Raw genomic sequence first — 11,506 nt, 5'->3', positions numbered from 1 at the left:
CTTTTGGGACACTGTTGCCATGGATATAACAACAAACATCCCCATAAACTCCACAGCCACATTTTCCTGCTCAGCCAGCAAACAGCCGGTGAACAACAAGAAGACAAGGAGTGTGTGAACTTCTGTAAAGGCAAGGCTCCTCTCTCAGCAAATTTGCTCCAACAGCAGAGTTGCATCCAAATGACCGTGAGTTTATTCTTGATCTCTGAAATCTGTAGTTCTGCTGGCAGAGATGCCTGTTCCACCTGGAGTTGCAGGCAGGGTGGAAGTAAAACTAGACCCAAGCACGACATGGACACCAGCTGTAGTGAGGCGGAAACCCAGACCTGCCAACAGGAGTGGTGACTCCTATCTGCAACGGTGGGTAGATCACTGCACACGTACTTTGTGAACGATCATTGATTCACAATGTTTGACACAGAAATGTGTGTTTTCATGTGGAGTGGTTATATTATCTGTTCATTTTGCCTGATGAGACTGATGTTGTTACTATAACCAACCAGCTGACGCCACTGCAGGCTGATATTATCCTGGAGACAATTTCCAGTAGCTAAATTGGCTACACATAAATGATGAAAACTAACACACCTAGTTGGCTAAATTCAAAATTATAGCTTACAAGAAACAAAACATATAGTTTGGGCTGCTTTGAATGTGGAGGCCGTTGTATTCATTGAGGTAAAACCACAGAAGATTTGTTACAGAGCAGCTTTATTGGGTTTTATTGCTAAGAGATAAAAGCAGCTTCATTTAAACACTGCCTGAGTGAATCAGCAGCAACCTGTTTGTCATCTGAACTGTGCAGAGGGGAGACGCAGATGTGAGGCACTAATCTGGCTCATAAATATTTCACCATACCATTTGTTTCTCCCGGCTGGGTTAATAAAAGGAGGAGGCAGGAAGTCACATTTTAAGGAAAGCATGTTGCTGTAAATAAATAGCACTCAGCTGAGTTTCTTGGCGATCACATGTAAACGTCTTTTCACTGTTGATGATATTTATAGATACCAGGAACTCCAACAGAGCAAGAAAAACCAAAGAAACATATCGCGGGTGAGTACTGTCAAGTCGAGGCTCATGCTTTAAAAGCTGCCGTTCACAGTGTGGTGCGGTGGCTGTCATTCCTGTGATTAAGGGATGTTTGTTTTGTTTTTTTTACACAGAACAGGCAGGACAACACAGATCCGAGGGATAATCCTAAGAATGATGGTGAGACCGCCGACCATTCAAAATAAAAGAAATGTCAGGATTGTGTCGACATTCACACAGTTAAAGTAAGTGAACTTTAAACAAATTCTTATGTCATTTGTTTTAAGTGGCCAAAGAGGAGGATCCACCGAAAAATGGAGGCATTGAGGATGACGCTTCAGGAAAACCAACCAGTGAAGAGGGATCCAAAAAGTCTCGGCTGTGTGTTCTCCTTTAATGACGTCGCAACTCATGCGGACATTTAATGAACTGGGCTCTCACACGTAACATCATCATGTGTTATTTAAGTGCCAAACCATCAAACCCTTGTGCTTCTTGTGTCTCATGCTTTACCTTTGCACATCTGTGAAGAAAGGGGTGAGGGGTCAAAGGTTACCAAAAGCAGTGTGAAAGCAGTTTCCTTTTTGAAGAACATAAAACTAAGCTATAAATATATCAGTATTTAACACAAAGTGGGAAGACAGTTTGAACAGGTTGTCTTTTAACTGAAATATCTCATTATATAAAGCCCATATTCAAATGGCTAAATCATAATTATCAGTATTTTTGTATCGGTTTTACTAAATAATCATGTTATGTTATAAAACAGTGCAACTACAAAGATTTCCAGGTTCTTTTTGCTCTTGATAATAATCACACTTTGGGTATTCAATTCATAAACTAAAATTTATTTTTTTTTAAAAACAATGAGCAGCCCATGAATGAGGCAGCTGACTGTGAGAATAGAGACATTCATGAATCCAGTTTGTCTACCCAGTAGCTTGTCTGCAGTCACACATTTCATTCAGGGCATTTTCTCAGCATTAATACTCAATCCTAACAGTAGATATCTTAAAGCAGCAATAAAAACAAAGAGCTTTCCCTTTTTACAGTCAGTCTTTTCCTCATAAAGGTCGATATTGCACTTGGATTTTCTTGTAATCACTAAGACTCTCCTCCTTTTAGCTGTACCAAAGTTTTTCACAGTGTTCATTGAAGTCCACTTGTCAGTGCTGTATTTCATATCAGGTCCAGCTAATGAGAGCATGTTAGAGGAGAGAGGCTTGCTTCCAGTGTGAATCCTCCACGAACAGGGCAGGGGGTTTGTCCGTCACACCTGTTGGTGGGTCTCAGTCACTGTTGCTGCTGCTGTCGTCTCCCACCACCATGCTGCTGTACATCTTCTGCTGCTGCTCTTTAAACGTCTCCTTCACCTTTGCTCTCTTCAGGCCTCCGTCCCTGCAGAGGCAGCCAGGTGGAGACCGGACAAACTGAGAGCGGTGCCGATCAATCGAACACATGCAGTAGACTGTATGATCACTGTTAATACTTCACTTTCATGAAAAAAGGGACTATTTTTTGATGATTTTTAATGTCTGATATTTGATTTGATATTTGAAAAATATCACTCTGTTGGAAACTCAAAATCTTAGTTGATAAATGGTTTTCTCTCACAAGCTCTTATTACAATTACTCGTGTTAAAGGGCAGTGGGTCAGTTTCTCAGCCTGTTTTATCCATTTCAAGGAAGAAAAATTCACCAGACAAAAAAAAAAAAAAAATCACATCTTTGAGCAAAGAGTTGAAGTCTTACCACTGCAGATCTACCAGCCCTCCCTGGTGAGCGATGGCTGACTTCACTCTGTTGGCAAACTGGACAGCGTCTTCCCCCTCCTGCCATTTTTTTTTTTTTTTGAATAAACAACAAACTCAGTCAGACATGTGTCTCTGTGTGAACATACGTGGAGGGGTGGCACCTGTGGGCTGTACACGTGGGCTTATGCATGCGTGTGCTCACGTGCTTCAGCACATGTCGTACACACCTGCTGGTGCATGGCTGGTAGGTACCAGACATTACAGACAAGGGCCCAGCTGGTCATCATCCTCAGCAGGTAATTAACCATGCTGTACTTGGAACTGTTCCAGAAAGCATCTCCAAACTTTGGGTCATACTAAAAAAATTCAAAAATGCAAATAGGTGCAGTGAGGAACAGTAATATATGAGTCAGAAGGTTGGGGAAAAAACTCTGAATGAGAAATGGGGCTGACTGTACCTTAATGGCTACTGGATATATAGTTGCTCCAATTTCAAAACTTCCCTTTTTAAACATCATGACGGATGTGTTGTTGACACAGGTTCCTGCAGAAACCAGACATCAGCACATTAAAAGGAGACTGAGCTGTGTGAGCTCTGTCCAAACCCACATGAAGTAGCTGCTCATTCGTCAGCGCTCAGTGGTCAGACTGCCACCAGGCACAGAGCTAAAATAACAACACTGGCTGAGTCTTATCTTTGATGATACAAAGACAAACATCAGACTGATGTGGATAAAGTAACTCTGGTCACACTTACCCTCTGGAAATATTAATATGGGAAGCTTTGTCTTGTCATTCACATGATCCTTCAACCTGGAAGCAACACAAAGAGGTAATGGAAACATTTCCTGCACCTTTGAAGAGTTTTTTTTTTTCACATTTGGGACAACACATCAAACATCTGGAACGAGCGTCTGGGAAAAGATGAGATTATGAGATACTGGGATCCAAACTGTGTTCAGTTCAGAAGAAACTTTTCCAAAACATATCTGTTCTTGTTTGGAGCTACAGAAACTCTAGAGGATTTTTCTTGCCAGGAAAATGCCAAACCTCTCTTAGTGCCCGCAGAGAAAACGCAGGCAGGAAAGACATGCAATGACAAGCCTGAAAAGATGTGCTGAAGTTACAGTAAGAAGTGCAATACCCACCTTTTGGTCACTAGGTGGCGATCTTTCATCTCTGCTCTCTCAAACCAGACATGAGGACAGGACCTCACCATGGCTCTCTGAACAACTCCCATCAGCCCTCCATGGACCTGACCCACCTGAGAAACACATTTGAATAATTATGGCAGCACATCATGATTCAGCATGTTAAATGACCTACTATAAGTATTTAAATGTCACAGTAAAAATACCATACCATAGCATAACACCCGTCGTTGCAGAGAATCACAATGTCGATAGGAGAGGTGTGATTAGCGACACAGAGTCCTCCTTTTTTGGGTTTATTTTCCCTGCAGTTGTGAGGAGAAGACACACAGTCAGAATCAGGAGATGAAGATATTCCTGATTTTGGTTAGAAAGATACTCGGTGAGCAGGTTCACCTGTTGTGATAGCAGATAGTGGCAGAGAGTCCTCGAGCACAGATTCTGTAGCACATGACATGGACCCATTCACTCAGCCAAGACTTAATCCTTAAAATTGGGAAAAGCAAAAACAAGCACAACTGAGGGGGGAGCCAGCGAGAAAGTGTTTTAAAGCAAAATGTAAGGTGCACAAAATTATTATTTTTGGAGTAGTTATATATTGTGGTTACTTTGAATTTGGAAGTAATCCAACTGTAGATGTTCCTATTACCAGCCAGCTCAAACCAATGCAGGCCAGTAATATCCTGGAGAGAGGAACACCTTCAGTTTTCAGTTTACAAACAGAAACAATAAAAACTCACACACATAATAAAAGACTGAATGGTCAGACAGGCTTTTTTAACCTTAACTTGACTGAATTCAAGAAATACTAGATGCATGGTTTGATGGCAGATATTACAGTAAACCCACTGGGCAGAGGCAAACATGCAGTTTTTCAGTGACGGTAACTTCTTCCTCTACTACACCTCGCATTTTTGAATGTGCTTCAATCTCAGCGCAAACATGACATTATTTTTCACCAAGACAAAGAGTACTAGAGCTCAGCCTCTGACATTATTTCTGTTTCTCTTATTTCAGTGCTGCCTTTGTGTGACTAGAGCTGACTAACAGCTTAATGTTGCAGTCAGCTGGTGTACCTGAGCGGCGCGAGGATGCAGTATCTCACAAAGATGCCGAGGCCGTAAACCAGTGTCAGCCTCAGACTGATGTACTGGAAATCGTTGTTGGTGCGAGTGAGTAAGTTCCAGGACACCAGCTCCTCTGATGAGAACCTCTGGGTCACCTGCATTTAAACAAATGAAACCAGATCACTCAACAAAATCACTTATTTCCACTAACGTAACAAATTGTGTCTTGCTGATAAAATAAAGACTTACCTCATCCTCCACGATGCTCTCGATTCCTTTCCGGGTGAAATAAAAACAGTCACTAAGTGTAAAATCACCACCCACTGGTGGCTTGGGGCGACTGCGTCTAAGTTCCTCTAACTCTTTCTCCATAGAGCCATCTTCCCTCTCGATGAGACCTGCTACACACACACACACACACACACGCACAGTAACAGATTCAAACTCAGTCAATCTGTCATCTGATAAGAATCACTATCTGCAAGACAATCTTGCTAGAAACCAAAACGGTTTGAGTCACCAGAGGAAAAAGCAAAGTTTGTTCAGGAATGCAAGTGTCATAGTGTATATATACACATATATATACAGGCATATAATGTACTGTAAATATATAATCAAAATATATAATGCTTGTTATACCAAATATATAAATATATATATATATATTTATATATTTTGTATAACAAGCATTATATATATATATATATATATATATATATATATATTTGGTATAACAAGCAGGTTCAACTGTGAATCTCAGCAGGACATACTGGCACTGATCAGAGACCAGATTAAATATTTCATGGATAGTTCTCAGCAGAACTTTTCCAAGAACTGACAAACTGTAACAATGACTCATCTTAACTGAGAACTGAGCTGTTCAGAGAGCGGTCTTAAGTAACGAAGGCTGCAACGCCTATCCACCCAACAGGTCTGAGAACAGTTAAGAGTTGGCCTCAGCTTATATTATCTGATAACTCAGTGGGCAAAGTCCAAAACCTAGAATGCCAAACTCTGCATTCAATATTCAATCAGATTTTCTGCACGCAGTCCTCCTTATCTCTGTTATGAAGCACTTTCACTACTTGTGTTCGTCCTCCACATTTAAAAATGTAACACTGACATACTTTGAACTTTGCAGAGGCCACACTTTGCTGGCATGACTAACATCTTGATGTGCTACAGGAGGAGATATCACCCTGTGCAGCTTAGCGACTGATAAAACGTTGTGTAATTGCGTCTTGTAAGATAGCCAGCGTTTGCAAAGCAGCTTCACCTTGTTGCTCATAAAAAGTTATCAAGTCAACTGAGTCCTGGTGCCAGACAGAGACTGCTGCACGCACAAGAAGAAATCCTTTAGCTGAAAATCAAACCTTCTCTGTGAGGTCTCGGTGCTATTATCATGTTTGCATTTTCTTTATCCAGAAAAACTTTCTGCACTCAACATGTAAAACAATGACTCTTTTAAAAACCACGTGATTTAATTGCAACACGCTCATCCAGATGTGTAATAAAGTATGTTATGAAATCCAGTATTGCAGCTCAACTCATATGCCACTAAACCCCCGTCTTTCACAATAAAGGATATGACAATATCTTCTCTAGATGAGCACTTTTGTATTTGGTTTAGATCTATCTATCTATCATTCTATCTATCTATCTTTCTATCTAGTAGTTTTCTACTCACCGTTAGATGCAGAAGCTTTCAGTATGTCATCTGCGTTTGCCTTCTGTATCTTCAGAGTGGCCCACTGTAGAGGAGGACAGACAGGAGACATTCATGGCCATGTCTTATGTGGAGCAATGGATGAGAATCTGAATATTTGTTTCAAGGGGACATCTGTGGGAAGAATGTGACTGACAGTACCTCTAAAGTTTTGACCAGGATGGTCATGTAGGTCTCAGAGATGCCCAGTGAGAAGCCAAACATGGCTGGGATCATGATGAGGCAGACAATGAGGCAAAGCCAAATCTTCAGAGCCCAGAGGGCCCCTGACCAGAAATCCTCCATCTCCGCCTAATTCCCTGAGGTATATGAGTGCAGCCCTGTGGCTCAGCTGTAGTGTAGTCCTGTATGTAGTGAAAAAAGGTGTCATATGTTTTCACTATTGTCAACACAAACAAGACAGATCCACCCTGTGTAAGACTATCTGTCAGTATTTGAAGGTCAACAGCAACCACAATGACAAAGGGAGCAAACTAAAGTAAATAAAACATTGCAGTTAATTTAATCAGGAGGAAAATCTCGACAGGTCACAGTACACTTCTCTCTCTCACACACACACACATACACACAGCACTGAAACAGAGACGATCACAACCACACTAACTCCTGCCAACATAAACAACTCCATGAATAACCAAACTATGAGAGAGCTTTCCAATAATAAGACTACAAGAGTTTATTCAAAACGGTATCATTTCTTTTAGTTTTCTACAAAACAAGCGGCTTCGTTTTAAATCTACACCGACTCACCTTACCTGTCAAACTTCAGTCCATGTTCTCACTTCCTCAGGAATAACTCAAATGAGAGAAAACACGCCCGTTTACTACTGGAACAAAGTTCACAGAGGTGCGTCCAGCAGCGCCTCCTGTGGACAGAGCGGGAACCGCAGACACGTGGACCTCAGATGGATTCCAGCAGGACTCAACAGTCCCGTTTGGTGAGGAAAATATTTGGCTTATTTTTGCACAACATATACTGGACAGTGGGAACTAACTTTTAGCTAAAGCACTCAGAGTTTATTCAGCCAATAAAAATGTGTAACTGTTGACACCCCATGATACCCCTAAGACTTTCTTCCAATAGCCTACATACATAGGCTACCTGCTGGCTATATATGATGCTTGAATTACAAAGCACATTAAAACCTGAAAGTCTCACTTCAGTGGAAGAATTTTGACTTTAATTTCAGACATTAGAGATCACTGTGATTGTTTCTGATGCTGTTTGTCTGTGCTTGTGTGTTTCTGTGTTTTATTGTGTGTCTTATCTCAGTTCTTTTTGGTCGCTCTTGTAAAGGAGATCTTAATCTCAGTGAGATTACCTGATTAAATAAAGTTTATAACACTAGAAAACAATCAAATAAAACAGTTTGAGATTGCACCTTGGAAACAGCAGAATGGCAAAAGTCTCACTACAAGGTCTGCTTAGTTTTGCATTTGCTTTGAGTGAAAACTATCCATCAATGAAGACAACAGGATATGGATGAAAGCTCCTGATAAAGTGGACCTAGTGATAAGATGTTTTTGGGATGAAAAATTTAAAAAATTTCTGTCACCAAAAATTAAAAAAACAAAAAACAAAAAACAAAAAAACCCACTGATCTTTGGTCAACATCATATACTGGTGCTTTAACTTTATTGAATTGGTTTAATTTAACATTTTTTGAGTCATATAATAACTTTTAGTTTCTATTGTTATTTGAGGGCAATGATCATTGACCCAGCTGCTAAAATGCTGACCTGAAACTGATGCATTTTGGGAAACAGTAATACTACCGCAATAAATTTCCCCAAACCTCCCAGACCTGTTACTCACCACAACACAAGGAAGCCTTTATGAGGAATGTGGCCACAATCTCTCTGTGTTAAATCCTCTCTCTCCCACCTAAGACTAACAAAAGGTCCTGATTATTTTCCAGGTTGAGACATTTCACAGTCTGTTGCACATTACTGTAACGGGGTACTTCAGGGGGTCAGTTTGGGTAATGTCTATGGGGATGATAAGAGGCCGATTCATTCTGGGATTGAATCTAATCCAGACAGCTTTCTGGACTATAATCATGCTCCTTGGCAATGCATGTATTTTCAAAAGATAAACTGGCCCCTCGCCACAGTAACGTAGATGAGTATATGATGTATGATGATGCAGGTCATGTCTAAAATCTATCCCCTCATCCTAAAATATGTGATTACTTTGATTTAGAGAGATAGTTGTGAGGAATAAAGTGATACATTTTCATCTATTGTGAAAAAAAAATCAAATAACCCAGTCCTGCGATTTTTACATTCCAGATGTGTAATAAAACACTTGCCAACAAGACACTATTTGTCCATTAATGTCAGGGTGTGTTGGTTCCTGTAAGGCAGGGCTTGTTAATTCTCAAATAACAGTTTTTTTTTATCTTCAACAGCCTCAACACAAAGAGGTGACTGCTTACTCTTTTATTGGGTCCTTTTAGTGGGAACACCGCAGTATGGTCCATTAGTGTTGTTACTGTTGCTTTCTCTTGTAGGGGAGGGAGAGGTCAGGGTCGACTGAGATCAACTCAAAGCTCATGAGTCATAATCTGTGTGGAGCTGTGGGCTACCGGTGGTTTGCTGAATTATTTTTAGTCAGCTTCTAAATTTTCCGAAATGATCTCCAAAACAGATTCCTGAGACACTGGGTACATCTAACATGTGTCATTATCCAGCAGTCGTTGCTGGTCTTTGAAAAACACTGCAAAAGATAAGTCTGTGGTAGGTCCATAACCACAAATGTGTATTTATACAAACTTCTTTTGTACTCTTGATAGATAGATACATAGATAACATAATGACTTCACTGCTTTGTCTCCTCTGTGTCTCCCATGGACTGAGACAAGGCAGGAGGGAATGTATCATGTCTCAGTATCCATTTAGTCACACACAAATTGGCTTCAGGGGATAAACATTAGACAACTGAACTATATTCAGTATGAGGGGTTGCAGCCTCCTGAGAATACTCCCCAGAAAAGCATTTTACCCTGAGCTACAGTATGCCATAGTTAGCAGGGAATTGAAATGCTCTCTGGACATAATGAATAATATTCCAAGGTGCATCACAAACATTAGACAATAGCTCTCCAGTCTTGGCACGGGCACGGACTGCCCCACCAAATCGTCCCCCATTATCCCAAAATTAAAAAGTAACTAAAAAGTACGTAAGTAGAATGCGCTACTTTGGCTCTGATGCAGCCACCTGTCTCTGGCCTGTAGTTTGTAGTTTGTAGTTTGGCGCAGTGTCCCGCCCACAGCGCCATCTGATTGGTTACACGTCACGCGCACCCTATCAATGCTGAATTGAACAGACGGCAGACGGTCACAGACTAGAGCAGTCCCGGTTACCATAAGCTCCATGTCGAAGGTAAGCCAGCATACATCAATGAAGTTATAATAAAAATCACAGTCCTCTACACTGAAGTTACAACAACACCACACTCTGATGAATAAGTTCATCTGTGGGTCCAAGACACACCGAGCAAAAGAGAGAGCGAGAAGCTAGCGCTAACTGCTAAGCTAAAGTAACTATCATCTGAACAGCATGTAAACAACTGCTGAATTAGTGAAAATCGTTAAAAGGAGCAGAAAGCTGTGAGTCCTCGAGCAGAACTAATGTAAGTTTAAATGTACAGCAGGTAGTTAGTCACCGTGATGAAGAAAACAGCAACACTAACTGTTTAGATATTGCGACATTAAACTCTACCAGTAACAGAAACTCCAGAGACTGGAGATGAGACACTGCACTGACTGCAGCACGTGAACGGTCACTAACTACCATTACTGAAAAGACATTTTCTACTGCAGAAGAAGTACAGTTACTGTGCAAAAATGTTATCTGATAAAAGTACAAGGTAAGTCGGTGAAAATGTCTCTGAGTAAATGTGTTACATTTTTAAAATGGTGATGGGAGGGCTAAAACATGTTATATGGTGATATTACTAAAAATGATATTAATATATGATAAAACCATTAAAGATCATCTTTAGGCTCCCAAGTGTTTCGGTTTCCATATGAGGACAGCACTGAAATCAACCAATTAATTTCAAATTAAATATTATGGGCTTATGTATTATTACATTCTATGACTACAGCAGCAAATGTCTCATCTCAGTGCGCTGCAGAACAGAGAGGTTCAGGAGATCCTTTGTTCCCACTGCCATCAGGCTACACCACAACTCAGCCAAAGGAAATGGACTAATTTGATTATTATTGTTTATTTATTATTAACTGTTATTATTATTATCAACAAACTAGCTTTCCGTCCAAACCAGGAGAACAAAGACAACTGTGAACCAGTGAGTTGGACTAGTATGGACTTTTCAAACTTTGTTATTTTAAATTGGTTAAAATTATAGCAGTTATTTGATTGCCCTTTATTGTTGCCTGGTTTTGAATGTTTATTTGTATTATGTTCAATTACATTCCTTTGTTTGATACCAGAAAGTGAAGAGATATTGGATGCGTGACTAAAGTGTATCACTTAATTTACTTTAGTTTATCATTGTTTGTGCTGACATTTTAAGTTGATATAATTGTATTCATTTTATCTTTATGTATTTTATCTCATGTAGAGAAAATCATCCATTTATTTATCCATCCATTCATCATGTAAACCAATGACCTGATCCTGAACTGTGGAAATAAATCATTAGAATGGCTACTGGATCCTGTGTTTGAATGTGCGCTTTTTTCAGGAAGTATAGCCAATATATTTTTATATAAGTGTGAAGGTGTTCTTGGTGTCCACTTTTTCTTGAA

At 40.1% G+C, this 11,506-nt stretch overlaps 1 protein-coding gene across 3 annotated transcripts; it reads right to left on the bottom strand.

Moving 5' to 3' along the window:
- Positions 1-1,856: 1,856 nt before the first annotated feature.
- Positions 1,857-7,565, bottom strand: LOC111236535 (glycerol-3-phosphate acyltransferase 3-like). 3 transcript variants are annotated; one of them, XM_022765295.1, is made up of 14 exons: positions 7,483-7,565; positions 6,869-7,071; positions 6,689-6,752; positions 5,251-5,402; positions 5,011-5,156; positions 4,543-4,617; positions 4,331-4,420; positions 4,146-4,239; positions 3,932-4,047; positions 3,541-3,596; positions 3,242-3,327; positions 3,011-3,139; positions 2,782-2,861; positions 1,857-2,427 (listed from the first exon to the last, which is right to left on the bottom strand). In XM_022765295.1, the coding sequence occupies exons 2-14, from the start codon at positions 7,010-7,012 to the stop codon at positions 2,319-2,321; spliced, it is 1,341 nt and encodes a 446-aa protein (XP_022621016.1). In that variant the 5' UTR covers positions 7,013-7,071; positions 7,483-7,565; the 3' UTR covers positions 1,857-2,318. The 3 variants fall into 3 exon arrangements, with proteins under 3 accessions (XP_022621016.1, XP_022621015.1, XP_022621017.1); XM_022765294.1 differs by having other exon boundaries at positions 7,478-7,547; XM_022765296.1 differs by having other exon boundaries at positions 5,251-5,399; positions 7,478-7,547.
- Positions 7,566-11,506: the final 3,941 nt, after the last annotated feature.

Source organism: Seriola dumerili, unplaced genomic scaffold (assembly GCF_002260705.1).
Source record: "Seriola dumerili isolate Sdu_G_001 unplaced genomic scaffold, Sdu_1.0 BDQW01000668.1, whole genome shotgun sequence".
Lineage (NCBI taxonomy): Eukaryota > Metazoa > Chordata > Actinopteri > Carangiformes > Carangidae > Seriola > Seriola dumerili.
This window is presented reverse-complemented; position numbering and strand designations above follow the sequence as displayed.

Coding starts and splice junctions, on each gene's coding strand:
- LOC111236535 (XM_022765295.1), bottom strand. CDS start 7,012: ATGGAGGATTTCTGGTCAGGGGCCCTCTGGGCTCTGAAGATTTGGCTT. Junction 4,048..4,145: donor ACGACGGGTGTTATGCTATG/GTATGGTATTTT, acceptor TGTGTTTCTCAG/GTGGGTCAGGTCCATGGAGG. Junction 3,140..3,241: donor TATATCCAGTAGCCATTAAG/GTACAGTCAGCC, acceptor GAATTTTTTTAG/TATGACCCAAAGTTTGGAGA.